The 20,343-nt window shown below is 43.7% G+C and overlaps 1 protein-coding gene and 1 pseudogene across 3 annotated transcripts in view; one reads left to right on the top strand and one right to left on the bottom strand.

The window, feature by feature from the left end:
• The first annotated feature begins 2,159 nt into the window (after positions 1-2,159).
• LOC147018748 (uncharacterized) lies at positions 2,160-4,585 on the top strand (annotated as a pseudogene).
• Positions 4,586-4,859: 274 nt separating this feature from the next.
• Positions 4,860-20,343, bottom strand: part of UBE4B (ubiquitination factor E4B) — a 164,487-nt gene continuing 149,003 nt past the window's right edge. For all 3 annotated transcript variants that reach the window (XM_085898768.1, XM_085898770.1, XM_085898771.1), the window contains 7 exons: positions 15,332-15,458; positions 14,765-14,909; positions 14,439-14,573; positions 6,266-6,457; positions 5,669-5,843; positions 5,393-5,539; positions 4,860-5,178 (listed from right to left, as the gene is read on the bottom strand). In XM_085898768.1, coding sequence (XP_085754894.1) covers positions 5,123-5,178; positions 5,393-5,539; positions 5,669-5,843; positions 6,266-6,457; positions 14,439-14,573; positions 14,765-14,909; positions 15,332-15,458 — 977 coding nt within the window. In that variant the 3' untranslated portion in view covers positions 4,860-5,122. The remainder of the gene's footprint in view (positions 5,179-5,392; positions 5,540-5,668; positions 5,844-6,265; positions 6,458-14,438; positions 14,574-14,764; positions 14,910-15,331; positions 15,459-20,343) is intronic.

The following is a 20,343-nucleotide window of genomic DNA, read 5'->3' as shown; positions in this document are numbered from 1 at the left end:
GTCACCCCTCGGTAGTTGTTGCAGTCTTGGCGATCACCCTTCCCTTTCCAGAGAGGGACAACAAGGCCCCTCTTCCAGTCAGTTGGGATGATGCCTGTGTTCCAGGCAGAGCACAAAACTGCATGCAACGACACGAGTGCAGCATTTCCACCAGCCTTGAGAAGTTCGGCATGGATGCCACAGATCCCTGGAGCTTTGCCCCGTTTCAACTGGTTCACCGCAGCCCGTGTTTCCACAAGTGAAGGTGGACCACAGTTGATTTGAGGGTCAGCAACAGGGATTGTAACACCCTTGACGTCCAACTCGACAGCTGGGGGATCAGCCTGGTACAACCGCTCAAAGTAACCGGCCCAGCGGGCCTTCACTTCAGACTCCTCTGTCAAGAGCCTCCCACTCTCTGCTCGAACTGCAGTGCTCCAAGGGATGGGCTTGGATGAACGTAATGCGCGAATTCCCCTGTAAGCGGGACGAGAATCACCTGTCCACAGGTGATGCTCTACCCCCTCACAGATTCCTCGCATACAGGCCTCCTTGTCCACCCTCAGTGCACGTACAGTTTTACGCCTCAGCTCCCTGAACAGCTCAGCTCTGCCATTCAGCCTGGCCCTGCGACTCTGATCAATGTTATCCAGTGTCCCTCGAGAGACAAAATTCTTCTTTGCCCTGCGGTGAGTTCCAAGACATCCACCGGCAACATCAAGGACGGTGGTCTTGAAGGCGCTCCACAACTTTTCAGGACCCCCCAAAGCACCCAGACCCCCCAAGTGTCCACTCAGCCTGTTCGCAAATTCCTCAGCGACTCTCTCATCCCTGAGCTTGGCAACATCCAGCCTAGGCTGGGATGGTACCATTCTCCAAGATTTAAGGTGCAGCTTTAGAGTTGCTACAACAAGCCTGTGGTCAGTATTGAGGAACTGAGCACTCCGGTAGACGCTGCAGTTCTGGATCATCCTCCAACGACCATTAATGAGAACATGGTCAATCTCCTTTGCCACACCGCCAGCGTTGGAATACCAAGTCCAGCGATGAGCTTGTGGGCGCTGAAACCATGAACCAGCCACCCTAAGTCCATGACTTCTTGCAAAGTCAAGGAACTTAGTGCTATTCTGGTTCATAGTTCCTGACCCATGGGGACCAACACACACCTCATAACCATCCCTATCAGTTCCAGTCGATGCATTGAAATCCCCCAAGACTAGAAGTGTATCTCGTCTGGGGCACTGATCAACCACAGACTCGAGTGTGGCGTAGAATGCATCCTTCACGGTGAGATCACTCGCCTCAGTCGGAGCATAAACAGAGACCAGGGAAATGACATCAAAGGAGTGACGAATCCTTAATCTCATAATACGCTCGTTGACCGGTGTTACCTCAATTATCATTGGGGTCAGCTTATTGGACACAGCTACAGCAACTCCTTGGGTATGGTAACCATCAGAGCGACCAGACCAATAGTAGGTGTAACCACCCACCATTCTCTCGCCGCAATCCGGTCTCCGAACCTCAGAGAGAGCTGCAATCCCGATGTCCAAACGCTTGAGCTCAGATGATAACAGAGACAGGTGATCATCCTCTCTTAGGGATAGGACATTCCAGGCACCCACCCGAAGGGACCGCCTCAGGTTAACCCAAGGAGACCGCCGTCTGGTGGACGACACCTCAGCACCACTCCAACACACTCTCCCGCAATCTGACCCAGGGATGTTACCCCGTGGTTTCCCTCCGATCAAAGATTGGGGGTCCCGAAGGCTTTGCCCCAATCCCGTCATCCGGTGAGCTGCCCTGCGAAGGGAAGCTGCACAGGAGGTACTCCCACGCAGTGGGCTTTCAGATTTTTTTGCGTTTTTACGTTTTGCGGAATGAAGGGTTTTACGGTGGCTGGACTGCAAATCCTGCCACCAACCTCCTAATAAGAAGTAACCCAACTGCAGGAGGACGTCCGCAGACACAGTTGGGCACTAGATATGGATGGCCGTTGGCTCACAAGGAGCTCCTCCGCCCTTTGACAGGTTTTGTTTTTAATCCTGCTGGGTGTCCATATCCAAACACCCCCTCACCACAAAACCTGGTGGGGGAGACGGTTTAGTCGCCGACAACCCGACCATGGAACAGGTTTACATGGTACCTGTAGGTCACAGATCGAACCTGACCTGACCTGACCTGACCTGACTTCTCCATGCCGAGAAGAAAACCGCAGTAAGAGGCAAAGAACATCAGATCCAACAAAACCTTCATCAGTATGCTTTTTGTGTGAAGAAGAGGCCGAAACGTCAACTGTACGACAAGCAATGACAATGCAATTGAATGAAAAACTCAATGAGTGTGCCAGGACTCAATGATGGAAAGCTCCTCGCAAAGCTCAGTGCCGGCGATGTTATTGCGCTGGAGTTGAAATATCATCCTGCTTGCCTTGTAGCTGTATACAATCGAGAACGAGCCCATCATAATTTGATTAAGCATGAAGAGCTGCAAAAAACCAGGTAAAGAGTTATACCCCATTGCTTTTTCAGAACTTATCGACATCACCGACACCAGAACTGCCACTGAGGGAACAGATCCAGTTATATTTAGGCTGGCAGATTTAGCTTCACTGTACAAGGAGAGATTAGAGCAACCCGGTATGGACTCTCCTGGTGTCGACTCAACAAGGTTAAAGGAACAGTTACTCTCACGTATTCCCGAGCTTAAAGCGCATCAGAAAGGACGCGATGTCTTGATAGTATTCAAAAATGACATAGGCTCAGTTCTCGCTGATGCTAGTAAATATGGTGAAGCTATTCACTTCGCTAAAGCTGCTGATATCATACGTAAAGAGATGCTTAATCACAAGACAAAATTCAACGATCAGTTCGAGGAAGGATCTGGTGAAGAATCAATTCCTCCATCACTTCTACAGTTTGTGTGTAATTTCGAACACGGTGTCGATATTAAGTCACATCTGAAACATGGTGTAGTAAAATCAGACTTAGCTATTGCACAACTGTTGCAGTACAACTGCTACACAAAGTACAGAGAAGGATCAGCAATCCACCGGCATTCTAAATACCGTGAGACACCATTTGCTGTATACATTGGGATGATAGTGTTTGCCAAGACGAGAAAACGAAAACTTATTGACAAGCTTCATGAGAATGGTATCAGCATTTCGTATGACAGGGTATTAGAAATATCTGCCCAGTTAGGCAAATCTGTTGTAAACCAGTATGTGGAAGAAGGAGTTGTGTGTCCACCAGTTCCACGGAAGCGAATTTTCACCACCTCTGCTATGGACAATATTGATCACAATCCAACAGCAACCACAGCAGGTACATCCTTTCATGGTACAAGCATTTCAATGTTCCAGCATCCAAGTTCGGACAACAGAGAAGTACGTGCCCCGCCCAAAGTTGTGGACAGCAGGGCAGACATGGAATGTATGTGATGAAGCGTCAGTAATCTTCATGAAACTCAGTCAGTGCCCATCAAAGATTAAGGAATCTGATCTAGAAATCTTGGAGAAATTTGTGGTCCTGATGTATGACAGATCAAGTTCAGTTGCGTCAGTGAATGAGGCGCGGCTTGCTCTCTGCACGAAAGCAGAGGTCATGATTTAATTCCACCAACACAAGGAGCACTCACGGAACATGCCAAGCGAGTTGCATATCAAGCAGGACACATTTGGAGCCAGGCAATAGTCCGCCAGCCAGAAGCTCAGTGTCCGTCCGGGTGGGGTTGGTTCAAAGAAGATGACTCGTGGAAAGTCTTCTCGACTGCCCTTGCTCCTATAGCTAAAAGCTGCCAGGAGTTAACGAAATGTGGATGCAAGACACAATGTAGTGGAAGGTGCAAATGCTATCGTTACAGACTAAGTTATTCCCCACTATATGCAGTTGTTCTTGTCAGACCTAATCAGAACAATGAACGTTGCAGGGCAGAAAAACATGGCGGCCATCTTTGGAAATGGCAGCCATATTGAATTTTAAGTGGCTAGCAGTTGTATCTCATAAAGTGACCTAAAATAAATATTTGCCAAATTTCATGCTTGTATCATTCTTTTAACGATTGTTATTGTTATCTGTTCTTATTTTTGGTGGTCGTTTGGCGGCCATCTTGGAAAATGGCGGCCATGTTGGAATTTCAAGTGGCTAGCACTTTTTTCTCATAAAGTGACACAAAATAAATATTCCTGCCAAGTTTCATGCTTGTATCATCATTTGAACGATTGATCTTGTTATCTGCTCCACTAAATGACCAGGATTGTAGATTTCTCTGAAAAATGAATCATATTTGCATGATGCATAATTCGGTAATAAAGAAAAATGAACACAATATTTACAAATTAATTATACCATCGTGTTCAGTATATGTGATGCGTATGCAAATCTTCAAGTTCTTAGGACAATCTATAGTCAAGATGTGAGGGGGAGGGGGGCTAAGTAGTCCCCCCCCCCACCCAGTCAGGGAGAGCTTAAAATCTTCCAGTTCACCAAGGGTTAAAATGGCCAAAAGTTCAAAAATAAAGAAATAAATAAAACACTGCTTGTTACGACCAAGTGTATAAGACTGCAACCTTGAGGTGGTTGCTGCTCTCATGTCAACCAAAATTGTTGATCATTCTGTCGCAAAGCGAGTCAATGCATTATTCCTGAATCTTTACTTCTATTCCAGCCAGCATGAAGCATTGTACGATAACTGCTTGCTGTGCCCACATGGTGAACACAAAGGAGCGATAACGCTGCCTGCTGTGTAATCAAATGGAAAAAGAAAAGAAAAAAAAAAATAAAGAGAGACCGATATGTTGTAGCGTCCAAAGGTTTAATCCACCATTAGTGTGTTCCATGACCCTGAAAACGAGAATGCAATTACAACTGCACGTCAAATAAAATGTCTGTCCTCTTCTCCAACAGTAGTTTATTGTGTTCAACACAGCAGCAAACGTTGCAGTACATCCGGTAAGAAACTGCAGTATTCAAAGAAAAAAAAAAGTGTCAATGTAAATTTTCCTGGGGAGAAAGAAAAACAGTTCAGCTGATCAGGACCAGGCATCATCGCCCTAAAACAAACTGCTCACGTAACATAAAAATAGTTAAGACATGTTGCACTGTTTTTCCACATTTCCTTGTAAAAATAGGCAGTTCTTCTGTCATTTGCAGTGTTTCTGTTTCATCCAAGTATTGATTCGTTCCTTTAACTCGGTTTCTGTGAGAAAAGAGTTTTAATATTTATTGGCAAGAGTCAGCTCAGCAAGGACGAACGCAAGGATCAAATTTAAAATCCTCATGATAGCAGGAATAATCCAAAAGCTAAAACACTTGAGCAGCAAAGACAAGCCAACATATCAGGCCTCAAATAATATCAAACTACAGAGCAAGATAAACTCTCTCTTTAAATGTCCTGACCCAGTCAAACATACCTGGAGTGAGCATGCTCTCATCCAGTGGTTGTCGATTGAATGGGTCTGTGTGCGCATTTAACAGGTGCCGAATTATTATGGGCCTGTCCATGACCTTCCCGCTGGGTAAACGGACAGGGTCCATCATCAACGTGTCCATCAAGGGATCTATGTGAGAAGAGCACGGGGATCAAAATCTTCATCATGGGAGACACAAGCAATGCACACACACATCAACTGTTAAACTGTACACCCATCCAGAACCAAATGCGCCCAGTGCTTCTTTTGGTGCCTCACCGCGGAATTCCTCTGGAGCATCGCTGTAATCCTGCTCCGCCTGGGCGATGCGCCGCACGCTCTCTTCGACACGTTCTGCCAGCAGATGGAAGCGCTCGATCGCGATGCTCGTCTTAATTCCAGCTTTCTGCAACTTACCTGCTGCGTCATCGAACAGCTCTTTGTGGTATGAGCGCTGAAAAATGCAAGCAAAGACTGATTTTTCATGCCAGCTATCCCCGACAGCAGAGCTGCCAACAAGTCCACTCAACCCAGCAGAAACTATAATTAACATGACAAAACATCCAATATAATTATATTAACAAGCATGAAATAAGACAAAAACAAACGAAAAAATAGTCACTGAAGATTAAAAAATAAGCAGCCAGATTGAAAGAAAACAAAGGACAGTCTTACTCTAACAAATTTTAGAGGGGAAGGAGAAAGTTCAAGCGAATAAACACACTGATATGTTCAGTACGTGAACGCAGCAGTTTGTCTCCAATAATGACCTGACAAGGATGTAAACGCATGTACCCACCCAAAGGATCAATGGACAAACCAGAGCACAGCAATTTGTTGCACTTTTAGAGAAACTGGTTCTGTGTCCTTCCCAACCTGGTCATTGGCTACGGCCTGCTCAAAGTCTGGGCAGTCCAGGTGCAGGTATATATCTGTGAGCTGGTCGAGCAGCCGGCGTGGGTCAAAGCCGTATTTTTCAGGGTTCTCGACTTTAAGATCACGGCATTTGGGACCACAAAGCTGCTGCAGGTTGAAGTTCAGCATCGCTGCCAAGCGATCAGCAAGCTCCTGTTGGCCATTCCACATGATGAATACAAACCTTGTCAATACAACTCCAAAATAAAACAGAAAAATTTAAAGTGGATAATTAAAAGTATTCATAAAGACAAAAGCATATCAGGAAAAAGTGATGCGCAGAAAAATCTGCAAACAATCTCATTAGTATTCTTCAGCATCCTCCATTCACTTGCCATACAGAACCTTCCTCATCATTGCAACACATTATCACCTCTCAGACCTCAAAATGTTAATTTGCCTCTTGCCTTTCATAGCCTGCATATTTTCTCTGCATTGTTAGTCACATTTTCAGTTTTGAAAATGTCCGTCATCCAGTGTCGCTAACAAGCTTGACGTGAGAAAAGTCCCTATCATTTGTTTGAAGGCCTTTTAAACCTCTTTCAACCCTGAAGAATTGTTGAAATTAAATGAAAGTAAAATTTCAGAAAGAAATAGCATACCTGATCATGACTTTTCAATTCATAACCTGATGTTCTCATTGAGTGCTGCCTTTCTGGCTGCTGGTTGCATCGCATCATTGGTTTGGGGTGTGGCTATGCCGCTGATGCCCCTATTACCAGTATACTGTTGCTCATTTCGCCGACCTCGGAAGGATGACAGGCCGAGTCAACCCCCTGGTGTGAATTCAGTGGAAAACGGGACTCGAACTCAGGACCCTAGGATCCCAAGCCACCACCCTAACCGCTAAGCCAACACCAGGCTGCCATAACCTGATGTGAAATATGATGTTCAAATAAATCATTAAAGAAAAACGAAATAAATGAAATGATACTTCAATTTCTATGAAGGCAAAAATCAGAGCTGCCTTCACGTAAGTTAGAGAAATTCATTGAAGTCGATTTTTAGCTCACCTGGAACATAGTTCTGGGGAGATTATGGGATGGCGCATCGTCCGTCAATCAGTCCGTCCGCAAACATTTGCAACTTCTTCTCTGAAACTACACACACGATTTTGATGAAACTTGACCACAACCTTCATCGCCCGGTGTGGAAGAAAAAAAAAATAAGATTATGTTAATTTATTCTCAATTATATTCACTTGTTGGTACTTTTCTTCATTGAAGACTGTATAAAATCAGGTCTTACTTTTGTACCCCCTCCCCAACAATATTTTGACCTCCAGTGATACAAATGAAAATACAAGTAAAGTCGAATTGTATCTTACTAAATCTTATATGCTGTTATCTCACTGAAATACATTTCACCAAGACAAGTGTCTCCAATGTTTAAATTAAACTGCCCAGCTGCTGAAGAGAAGAACGCCTTGCCGGTGCTTCATTGTCGAGCAGAAATTAAATATAAACTGGAGCAAATGTCTTGCTGTCTAAGGAAAATTAAATAACTATTGGCTTTTGATGGCAAAGGCCTTGCTTGCTGCATGATCCCCTCCACCCTTTCTTGACCTTACCTTCTCAAAGTTATCATCCTTCCTTCAAGGTTAACACTGCAAACTTTTGCCATGAGTGTGTTATTCTTTCGCTCCCACCCAAAAAGTGGCCATGTGTTGCAGTTCTGAGTTATTTTGCCTTTTGCCTATCAGCCCTTCCCATAGTTTAATTGCCAAATGTCTCACCCTCCTGTGTTTTGGCTGTCAAACGACTATAGAGGGGATTACTGTGTGCATTTTGACCAGAAAGATGATCGTGTTTGATATTGCTTGTCTTGCATTTCCTACTTTCTCATGTGCATGTTTGTTGTTAATAAATGGTCTCAGACTGACAGAGAAGAACTGAATTTCTTCCACACCTCGTATGTACCAAAGTTTGTTCATGATATTTAAAAAAAAATCTGTAGGTATTTACTTTCTTCTGTTACATATTTTGATGGTCATCCATGCCTTACAGCGGTTCCCTGGTTCTTTTTTTATCCAGCCATGACCAGGTCAATGCCCAGGGGTATTGGTCTATTTTTCTGCTTATGCTGCATTTTCATGAATGGACATAAAATTAAAATAAATAAATCAATGACAATCACATTTAATAACTATTTTTGAAATTCAACTTTTCCTTTCCTTTAATAATCTGCTATCCACAGAACCCTTTCCCTCTCTCAGTGGATGGATTGCCCCTCGGGCAGAGTTTTGGGCTCAGTCTTGTTCCTCACCTACATAAACGACCTGTCTGATGCCCTGGAAAACCTTCACTTCCTTTTTGCAGATGACTTCACATTGTGTCATACAGTACCTCCCATCCAACAGACAGCAGCTGCATCATCATTCTCTAATGATGTGCAATTCATTAGATGCTGGAACATGTCTTTCAATGCTTGTACATCTCACAGTCTTGCCCTGTCATTCTGGAAGGATTGTTAAATGCACCCACCGATCTCTTTCCAATACCAGACTCGGTGGCATAAGCGTCTGCTCGATGGTTCAAACGCAGGCCGAGTCATCCCAAAGACTTCGTAAAAATAAATAAATAAATAAATGTATGTGTTGCTTCCTTATTCGACTGTCAGCATTTTAAAGGGATAGAACATGGACAAACAATGCTGGGAAGGCAATGGCAATCCACCCAGTTTAACCCTTGCCAAGAAACTGCTTCGGCAGCACCAACGCTCTGTAAAGAGCGTGTAACATCAAAATCAAAAACCTATTTTTACCATGGTCAGCCATTGGAAGAGAATCAGTCTCTTGAATTCCTTAGCCTGACCATCAGCCATAACCTTTCCTGAGCATACCACAGCACAAAGCTGATCTCCAAAGCCAGACACAGACAAGGTATCCTCCATCATTCGAAATAATAATTTTTGTTGATACAGAGTCAAGGCTCATGGAAGAGATTGGACACAGAATGGAACAGGACACATCATAACAAAAGGAACAGCAGAAACAGAAGGGGGAAAAGCCAACAGCAGGATCGACACAGAAAATAGACGGGGACGGACAAAAAAAAGGGATGTGGGTAACGATGAGGGGTGGGGGAAATACAAGGGGCAGACAAGATGGATACAGAAGCAAAGTTTGGTGAGGGGGCCTTGAGGGAGGGGGTGGTTTAACAGGTGTAGAAAATATCATGCTTTTGTGTGGAGGATGATCTAAGATGGTGGTGAACAACTGTGTTGAAGACCTGAAGGGAAGAAAGATTGAAGATGTAACTTCCACAGGTTTGGGGTGGGGGTTAGAGAGGAAGCTGGGAGAGTGTGGGAATGGTGTGAGCCGGGAAGGGGATGGGCTGGGGAGAAACCGTGAGGGTGAGGAGTGGGGTGGGACTGGGGGAAGCTGAGGGGGGGGAGCGAGGGGTAAATCTGAGACAGGGTGGGACTAAGGGGAAGCTGAGATGAGGTGGAAGTGTGGGAAGCAAATGGGGGTGGGGGCACTGACATGGAGGGGTTCAACACCATTAATGGATGTAAAGGTGAAATTTTTGTCACATGCACACAACCTCTCCAAAGTGGATGTCTCAGGATTCCCAAACCGGTGAACCTGTGTCGATGCAATTTCTCCGAAATTAGCATCATGGGTTTGAGGATGATAAAAACAATAATAAAATATTGATAATTAGAGTTTGATATTAAAATAAATATATTGTTTTAAATCTGTAATAGAAAATGTATTCAACTATGTTTGATTTTATGTGCTTGAATGTTAATCTACTTTTGAATATTAGTGTAGTAGATAGTAGAAAAATCGTGCAAATTATGATATAAGCATCAAATTTGGCATTTCTGTTCTGCAGGGCTTTCTGATCAAATCTGCCTGATTGGCCATTTGAAAATACAAATTTTTAAAAAATTGAAAAAAAAATTTTTTGAAAAAATTTGAAGTCACAGCTGGCTGAAATTCTTGAAGTGCAAGTGAACATCCCAGACAGAGAACCAAGGGGAGATGCAGTCATCATTGATGGCTCAGCACTTATCAATGCCCTACCTCCACGCACTTCAAAGATATTTGATGACTATGCTAAAGAAGACATCATCCCAAAGGTGGAATCCTATGGTGCCAGGTACGAGAGGGTGGACATCGTGTTGATGTGTACAAGAAGTCAAGTCTGAAGTCTGAGGCAAGGTCGAAAAGGGGGCAAGGAATCAGAAGAAGAGTGACAGGAACCAGTAAGACCCCAAGAAACTGGAGAAGCTTTCTTCAAGATGACAGCAACAAGACTGAGCTGTTTCACTTCCTTGCGGAAAAGATGTGTGAAGCACAGACGACAAGCACAGTCATTGTCACAAAAGGAGAATATGCCATGAGCAACACAAGGAAGTCATTGGATGCTGTGTCTCCATGTTGTTCGGATGTTGTTCCATCATTGGATGGTTGTTCCTGGTGGCATAATCAGCAGAACAAGGCATTTTAAAATACATTTTCCAAGCATTTTTTTATATTCTGAAGAGCTTTTGTTCCTGAACATGGGAGGGAGACAGAGGTTGTTGTTGTTTTTTTCAGAGTGAAGAAGAGTGTTATGTCATTTGCATTTTTGGGGGCAAGGAGAGGAAAAGGACTGAGCTGAGGTATCAGAAGTAACAATTCCTGGGATAAAAGGAGTAAAAATGAGACATTTGGGATAAAAATTAAAAAATACGGACACAACCCAACTATCACTGGAAAGCTGGAATTTGACAAGACACAAACGCTATGATTCAACACAACAAAATATGGTTTGGGACAGAAAATCTGACGACAAACACAAGCATTAAACCAGGAATTAAAACAAGATATCTGCGATTACAAAGCGATCGAAAAGAGACAAACCTTGTTGAGTTTTGGTGAAAAATGTTAAAATGTCTATAATTAGGTCATGACCTAAAAACAAGTCATCATCAAGGCTTACCCTTGGCGATGGCCCACGATCCAATGATGGCATATTTTGTTCGGACCACCATATGACCTTAATCTTCAACATTTAGGAATAGTCTAAATAAAGAAAGTGTGTCCCCATCTACAATCTATCGATACAACAAATGAAAATTGGAGGAAAACAATTCAAGTTATAATCAAAAAGGTGTTTATTGTTAATTAAGTAACAATCCCCCAAAAAAGTAGGTCAAGGACACGAATGAAATATCAGGTGCACAACTTCAGTGCAGGTCTACTATTATGATGCAAGAACATGTTGGAAAGCCAAGCAGCCTGAGATTCCGCATTTGGCAAAGAGTTTGTTTGTTTTTCTTAGACCGCCATTTGAGCTTGACTTTTAACTTGGAGGGGTACGATTTTAATTAAGCATAAATGTGACTTGCTCTCGGTCTATCTCGGAGGACAATTTTGGTCCGATCAGACAAACCTTTGTCGAGTTTTGGTGAAAAATGTATAATTGGGTCATAACCTTAAAATTAAGTCAAGGTCAAAATTACATCAACCCCGTATACTTATTCCTATTATTGATGCAAAATTTCATTCTGAAAGTCCCAGCCGGATCCGAGATACAGCTCAGACATTGGCATAAAAATGGAGAAAAACCTAAAGGGTGGTTTAGTGTGTAACACTTTGACCTTTAACTTGGAGGGGTATGATGCAAGTCAAGTTTAAATGTGCCTTGCTCTAGAGCAGTGTTTCTCAAGGTGGGGTGTGGCAATATTTTGGTGGGGCATGAGGATTCAGAATTAATGAATCAATATATGATCACTTTCATAGTTTTGCCTTTTAAATACATAATGTAGTATATACTGAAGTGTCTCCAAACATGGTGGAGCGTACAAATTTTTTGAAAATCAAAGTGGGGCGTGGGACAAAAAAGGTTGAGAAACACTGCTCTAGAGTCTAGGCTATCTAGTGAGGACAATTCCGTTCCGATCAGACAAACCTTAAGTCAAATTTTGGTGAAAAATGTTAAAGTATAATTAGGTCATGACTTCAAAATTAGGTCATCAAATAAAATATCAACTCCACATCGTTTTTATTATCATTATTGATGCAAAATTTAATTCTGAAAGTCCTGGCCGGCTCAGAAATAAAGCTCGGACAATGAGGACGAATAAAATAATTTTCCAAATGGTAGTTTAGCACTCCTGTTTCATTATGTTTGTACCATATCCTGATGTATGGACCTGTGCTTCCCTGCTGATGGACCTCTGGTCGCTTGTACATGTTGCTGCATTTGAGCCTGGGGAGTAACTGCTGAAATCTATCTGTCTGGATTCTTCCTGATATACTTGTTTTTTGTTGTTTTCACACTTACTTATCTTTTTTTTTTTTTCATAATTCTCTTTATTCATTTTTTTTTCCCAGTCGTTCTCTTTATTCATTCTATTTTTGGTTTTATCTTCTCTTTCATCTCTTTTACTTTCCATTCCTCCCTTTCATTATCAAAATCTCCAAGGAGAAGTGAATTCTTGCAGAAAATTTTCTGTAAGGCTCACTTGGCTGCACTTGGATGGGTTTGAGGGTTGTGGAGTAGCAGCTGAAATCTGAATCCCATCTCAGTTCCTCCTAATGACTCCATCTTTGCTCTTTACTTCTTCGGGTTCCTTTTTGGTCTTCCGTTTCACTATGGGCTGGGGCACCAGCATCACATTTCTCTCTCGGCCTCTCTGGAATATAAAGTTCTCAACATTAATGGCATCTCAAATATTGAGGTCGAAGCACAAAGCCTGTTCATCTCACATCAGAGAAAGGTTGTGCATGGCCTCAATTTTTTTTTTTGTTAACTTAATGCCTCTCCTCCGATGTAGCTCCCTCTACTCACTCTCTCAGCCTTCAGAACTTCCCCAGCTACTCCTGGTTAAACTCCCAGAGTCCAGGCTTTCTGCCTACCTTCACTCCTTTCTTCCTCTTTTGTTCTCTTTGTGGAACTGACTTTCGGAGATTGTTCAATTGCTCTCATCCCTCCAGGGCTTCAACTAAGTGGTGCACCACTATTTCACGTTATTCCTGCCGTCAATGTTTTTAGATACCCATTAACCAGATCTAACCCAACCTTCATACTTGGAGGTTGCTGTGTGCTCTCTCCTCCTCTACTCCTCCTATTCAATCACCTCCTTGCTTGTGTCCAACTGTAGCAATCTTGCTCTTCCATGAGCCTCGACTTTGCATACAAATAAATAAATAAAAAAGAGGTTTCCATCAGTCTTCCCCAGCATTGAAGTTCCTATTAATTATTGAAGTTATCAGCAGCCTGGAACGTAACTTTCAATGAAAAACTGTCTACCACTGACAAAACATTAAAAACTAGACTTCATGGAACACAATACCCCACGCAGTGTTGATTCAATTTTGATGAAACAATGATGTTAACGATCATTAAAAAATAAAATTCGGAAGTTTAGTGCTATTGAAGCAATCCAGAAGCAGTCAAACAGCACTCTTATACACCACCCCCATTGAACCTTTAATTAAATTGAAGTACTGTACTGCAAAACTGGAGATACATGTACTTGGAAGTAGTACGACAGATGTGTTGTGGACTCGTGTTCAAGTATGGAATTAAATAATTAACAAAAAAAAAATCAAGATTGCAAAAGTCGTATAAATAAATTCCGGAACTTTCTGTCATTTTCCGCAGTGTCTATTGCCTCACCCTATCCAACACATCACATTAGTTATTCATGCCTGTTTGTGTCCATTATGACGTCTTTAAAAACTAAGTTTCTTGTTTGGAATGATTTCCAATTTCGTTTGACTGCGAGGCAAGCAGACAGAGTAAAAAATATTATCTCACTCGATCCTCTGTGAATGTGCGGTCGGGACAAATTCAGAGACAAAGTATGGTCTTGGTATTCATGTTCCGTGTTCAAAATATAACATATTTAAATATATCGTCCATTGATCACAAACTGATAAGACAGACAGACATGAACAAATTGCTCAACCCCGCTTTTCATTTCACGTGCGTGGGGTAAAAATTAAAGTGAAAATTTGCACAGCTTCGACAATCTTCCAAGAGTAATCTTACAGCAAGATCTTCCATTGCTGGGGAAGCTAAGCTTTGACTGCAATGATGCCAAACAATATAATATGGCACAACGAAACAAGAAAGACATCACTCATGAACATTTAACCCAAAGCACTCTATATTGCCAGTTCTAGAACACTCACAGGCCGCATAAAAGGCTGCTGGACCTGCTTGGTGAGGTAATGGAACATATCCAGAGTTTCCATGGCCAGCATCAAGTAGGACCTGCATTGACGCTCGTCTTGACTCAGCTGGCCCGTGCGACTTTGTTGCTGCTCCTAAAAAGAAAAACGAGACAATATTTTCGGAAATTACACAATGCTTACACAGGTAGGTAAACCTCAGCTCGATTCATTACATTCATCAACATGGCATTTCTAAGACAAGACTTCACAAGCTTCTGAGAAAGGTACGTCTCACATGCAAAAATATGCCGAGTCAGTCAATCATGTTGGGCAATGATGCACACCTGCGTGAGTCTATCCCAGGTCTCTTTGTTCTTCATCTCCTCCTGAATTTCATGGATGCGCTTCAATGAATCGAGACTTTCATCGAGCAAGAACGTAGTGTCATTGATGAGCATGTTGATGAAGCGCACAAACTGATTCCCTGTACTGTGTGGAATCACAAAGATAATCAAAAGCATGCCCAAAGAACCCAAGCTTTGCAGCTCATATATTTACCAAGATGGAAAACTCATTAATATTTAATTGAAAGATGTGTGGGACAAAAAAAGAAAAAGGCATTATATGGACTATTTAACGAGTACTGAGAATTGAGTGGCGATTTTGGAGGGTGGGGAACAATGGGGGGGGGGGGAGCAGGAGGATAATTATTTGTACATTAGAAATATTGAAATGTTTTAAATAAGCTATTCAATTTAAATATCCCCTCAACAGGCACAGTTTATAGTGTCATGACATCAGTAGAGAGGGGAAAAAATATATCAAGCAGCGTTGGAGGCAAAAAATAAAAATGTAAATCAGCCAATTGGAAGTCTGCCATATCCAGCATGTACTTTCTACTTCAAACTCACTTGAACTCCTCCAGGAACGTTGCGTTATGTTCAGAGTGCCTCCAGAGGCTCTTGAAAATGGCACTGATGTGGTAGCGGATTGTAAACTTGTCATAAAACTCGCTGCTTGCCCCAGTCTGCTCCACATCTTTAAATGAGTAGTTTGGGGATGGTTACATCAATCAGGTGTGTTGTAAGAAAAAAAAGAAAAATATTTTTGTTAATGGAAGCAACAGTGCTATCAAACTATATAATGTAGGAAAATGATGGGGGTGGGAAATAGTCATAAATACATTAAAAATAAGAATAATAATAATTGATCGAGGTACCAAGAAATATCAAAGTAATCGTGATTTTGTGCAATTTGCACCCAATTCTTAGCTTTATATTTCGGGAAAATACATCCTTCAACAAATGAGCTGGAGTGCCCAAGCCGTTGCCATGACCGATTTAGTCGATGATGAGAATGAGAGATGCAAAGCAAACTGGACTTTTGGCCATTACGAACATCGTATAGTGGGAAAATGTCGGTGGAATGCCTTTCTCGTTACCTCCACCACCAAAGGTGGATGGAGGTGGTGTTTTCACCCATCTGTCTGTGAGCAGGATCTCTCAAGTTATGGACACATTCCGACAAAACTTGGTGGACAGGTTGGGTGTGGGACAGTGCCAAACGAATTCGATTTTGCAAAGATCCAGATCTGGATCCAAATATGATCATTTATTATTTATTTTTAAAGTGATTTTTCACCATTGAGAGACGATATATAGCATGTTGTTTCAAAAAGTTGTGGATGGGTTATGACAAAACATGGTGGATGAGTTGGGTAGGTGACAAGAATGAGCCGATGAGATTTTGGTTCCGGTCCGGATGCAGATCTGGCCTATCAGTGGGATACAAAATGTAAACTGTTCAGCCTGGCAGAGGTACGCGCTCTGCCGAGTGCCGTTTTATATTCTTATGTTATGCAAGATAATACATTCAGACTCAGTCTTAAATAAATGTTGAGCATATACGTAAATAAAATTTGTTACTTCATTTTAAACAAAGGAATAACAAGTTTCAAAAAGGAATTAATCCCTGTCACTTCTTACAAAAAGCAATGCTAACTTTGTGAACACCTGAGCGACTGTCTGAATTCATTGCTCAGCAACAAAAGGCAACATGGTAAATCATCTTTGGCATCATAATTCCATTAAAATAAAAGCCGGTGTGTGCCATCATTTTCATGAAAACAGAAAAATGACCATTTTGAAACATCGTGACATAGATATATCAACGAAAAAAAATCACTTGTGGAGTGACAGTTGGCGAAACGGAAAGACACTCAGTAGAGCACATACCTCCGCCAGGCTGAACAGTTTTGATTTTGGTTCAGGTCCGGATTCAAATCCGACCCATCAGTGGGATACAAAATGTAATCAGCTTGTTTTTATCAGCTAACCAACTCATCCACCAAGTTTCATCTGAATCCGTCCATAACCTTTTGAGATATTGTGATATATATTGTTGAGGGCTGGGGATTGGATGAGAAGACGACCGGGGGGGGGGGGGGGAGGGGCGATCTCGGCTCCCACCAGAACTCCCCGGAATTGTAGGCCGTCACACACGGATAATTTTGTGATGTGGCGGGTCGCTAACCGACCGTGAACGCCAATAACTCAACCGCGTGACCTCGGGTCCTCCCATCTATGGGTTAACCGGGTTACCTAATTAATCACATGATTTAATTACCAGGGAACACAATCTCGGTACGCCTTGTCCGAACAGTAACACTTTACCGGACCGGATGCAGCCGAGCGTCACTGCCAAGGATGTACCGGCTAAAAGGAACGGATTGTTGGGAATAAAGTCCTGGCTAAGCTTGGATTCGGACCATGCTGGATCAATGAAAGAACAGACAAAAACAAGCTGGGAACATTTCAAAGAATACAGTAATTTATTTACAAGCAGGCGAGGAAAGGTATGTGGTACAGTGAATAGTTTTATTGGTGTGTTATGCAGGGATAGAAAGAAGTGTGAGGTGCGACAATGTACAAGCAACTTACAAAAGCAGACACAGAGCAGACTTAACCTGAAATAATAATAATAATAATCTTCTACAATCTTAACTTACGTGGAAAGGCGCCAGGACAAAAACACACACACATGCACGCATGCACGCACATGCGCGCACACACACACTGATGAAGACGGGTTAATGAAGAGAAAAAGGAGGAGAGGAGATGAGGCTAACGGTCTCTGAATACCTTGCAAGATTGCCCGATCGCGCCACCAATACGTTTTGGGGGGGATGCTCCGCTGGGCGACACCTCCCTGACAACTGGCATACTGTTTCTTGCTTCGTGGCACTTTGTGCAGCTAACGTCGGTCCAGAGAACGAGACACGACCCTCGGGCGTGAAGGGAGGGACTTGGGTGGAGAAGGCGAGTTGAGAGCAAGTGGGCGGAGTGGTAGACGGGACCAGGTGGGTGGGTGGAGTCAGCAACGTGTGGGTGGAGAAGTGGAGGCGGAGTCGCAGGCGAATGGGTGGAGAAGGCGAGTTGGAGAGAGAGAGAGATCGAGGGATAGATAGAGATAGAGAGAAAGAGAGAAAGAGAGAAAGAGAGATAGAGAGATAGAGAGAAAGAGAGAAAGAGAGAAAGAGAGATAGAGAGATAGAGAGATAGAGAGATAGAGAGAGAGAAAGAGAGAAAGAGAGATAGAGAGATAGAGAGAAAGAGAGATAGAGAGAAAGAGAGATAGAGAGAAAGAAAGAGAGAAAGAGAGATAGAGAGATAGAGAGAAAGAAAGAGAGAAAGAGAGATAGAGAGATAGAGAGAAAGAGAGATAGAGAGAAAGAGAGATAGAGAGAAAGAAAGAGAGAAAGAGAGATAGAGAGATAGAGAGAAAGAGAGATAGAGAGAAAGAGATATAGAGATATAGAGATATAGAGAGATAGAGAGATAGAGAGATAGAGAGATAGAGAGATAGAGAGATAGAGAGATAGAGAGATAGAGAGATAGAGAGATAGAGAGATAGAGAGATAGAGAGAAAGAGAGAAAGAGAGAAAGAGAGAAAGAGAGAAAGAGAGAAAGAGAGAAAGAGAGAAAGAGAGAAAGAGAGAAAGAGAGAAAGAGAGAAAGAGAGAAAGAGAGAAAGAGAGATAGATAGATAGAGAGATAGAGAGAAAGAGAGATAGATAGAGATAGATTCGTGATCCGCTTTTTATAAACCCTGCGGGGTGGGGAGGGGGGGCACCCCGAAGCGATGCGTCGTCGCCCGAATCGGGCACTGATTGGCCCCGGCCCCCGTGCAGCCCGGCCGTGATGGCCGGAAGCGACTCCACTCCACTTCCGGCAAGATGACCCCAAGCTGTGGAATCATCTCGCTCCGACCCCACGACATGATATGAATCGCCCCACAACAAACTCTGCGACATGAATTGCCTTGCATGAACTCCCGGGCCGTGCCCCGACAAACGGCCGAGGGTGGCGTCGGTCCCGCATGCCCGCCCGGGCACCCCCAATTCGCGCTGGTCAATGTGCCTGCTCCATGATGCGCCACGCGGCCCAAGCTGGACAGCACGCCCTGCCTGATCGCGGCTTCGCTGGCGGAGAGGCGAGAAGACGTTCCCGTCCGCGGGAAACACTCGCGGCCGCCAGCGAGGATCGACGGTAAGCTGTTAGGGTAAACCATGCACAGACCAAAACAAGATGTATGCCATTCGTGCCCTGCTCTGTGCGATAATAAAGTGTTATGAGCGGTGCACGGGTCCGCCATGGAACACGTGGTCAACGCTTGCGTTCGCCCGATTCTGCTATCGTGTGCGTGGGACCAACCCCGATGTGTCAGGAATTGAGGGGAACGATCGGATATAATAATTATATGGAGGTTTGGAATGAAAAAGACGATAGATACAAGTATCAGATGGAGAAATGGAGGGAAAAGAAGATGCCGATATAATGAAATCCAGAAATGGGTTGAAAATAACGAGCCGCGAGTATCTTGCACACTTGCGTCCTGTACAATGTGGTGTGGTTGTTTTCTGTTATCGGCCTCTGACGTTGTAGTTATTGGCACCAACGCTGCCAGCCATGCTCTCACCGATATTGGATCATTTGCTTCCGTGTTGTGAAAAACAACATCCGTGCAGCCTCAAAGAGATATTCGTTTGTTTGCCTTTTCAATGCAACCAGCAATCTCATCCCAGATCATCGGAAGCTCGAGACGATCATCTCGAGCGGCCGAGCAGACTCTATGACTCTCTATATATATATATATTGTTGCGAATTCGCGCCCGCCAGCGTGCGGACGGCCACGTGACTCGAATCGCGGCACGTTGCCCACCGGACGGACAATTCAGTCGTGACCCTCTCGGACCAACGCCAGGAGCTAGTCACAGGTGGGGGTTTAACCTCACCACGATCGTGCCAATTGCCCACCCGCGCAGGATAGGGTCGCTCGGCAAATTCGATCTCCCTAAGTACCTGCGCGAATGGTCGACCGGGCGATCGCACCTTGCCACAGGTCGACTCCGGACACGAGCTGCTTGGGCGGCCCGTTCCGTGCTATCGGGATAACCGAGCGGTGTTATCGCCGACCTGGACGGTTCAGATTAATTACCGGGCGTATTAAACCCACTACGAACCCTTTACATGAAGCACGATGGAGGGTCAATAAAGAAAAGACGAAGCGAAACGGGAAAACAGTTCACACAATTCACATTTATTACGCAACACACGGAAAGCACACATATACAGCCAAACAGTCAAAATGCACATATAGCAGTTAAAACAAAAGAAACAATGATGCAGAGTTACTACCGAATACGCGTACACACGGCAACACTTATACAGTTCTACTTTACAGACGGCGCCAACACACATTTACTCAAAAGCAAAGGAAAGAAGCCACCCTCATAGACAAGGGGGCAGACAGGCCTGGATGCCAATATGTGCGCGTGACCTGGAGGAGCGGCGACCTGGAGGAGCGACCTGGAGGAGACCGGGGGGGGGGGTCCTACCCGCATCCTCGTGACGCGTTGGCGACG

Source organism: Eptatretus burgeri, chromosome 10 (genome assembly GCF_056783735.1).
Source record: "Eptatretus burgeri isolate ZD-2024b chromosome 10, Ebu_testis_v1, whole genome shotgun sequence".
NCBI classification, from domain to species: Eukaryota; Metazoa; Chordata; class Myxini; order Myxiniformes; family Myxinidae; genus Eptatretus; species Eptatretus burgeri.
The sequence above is the reverse complement of the archived record's forward strand: the minus strand, read 5'-3'. Positions and strand labels throughout refer to the sequence as shown.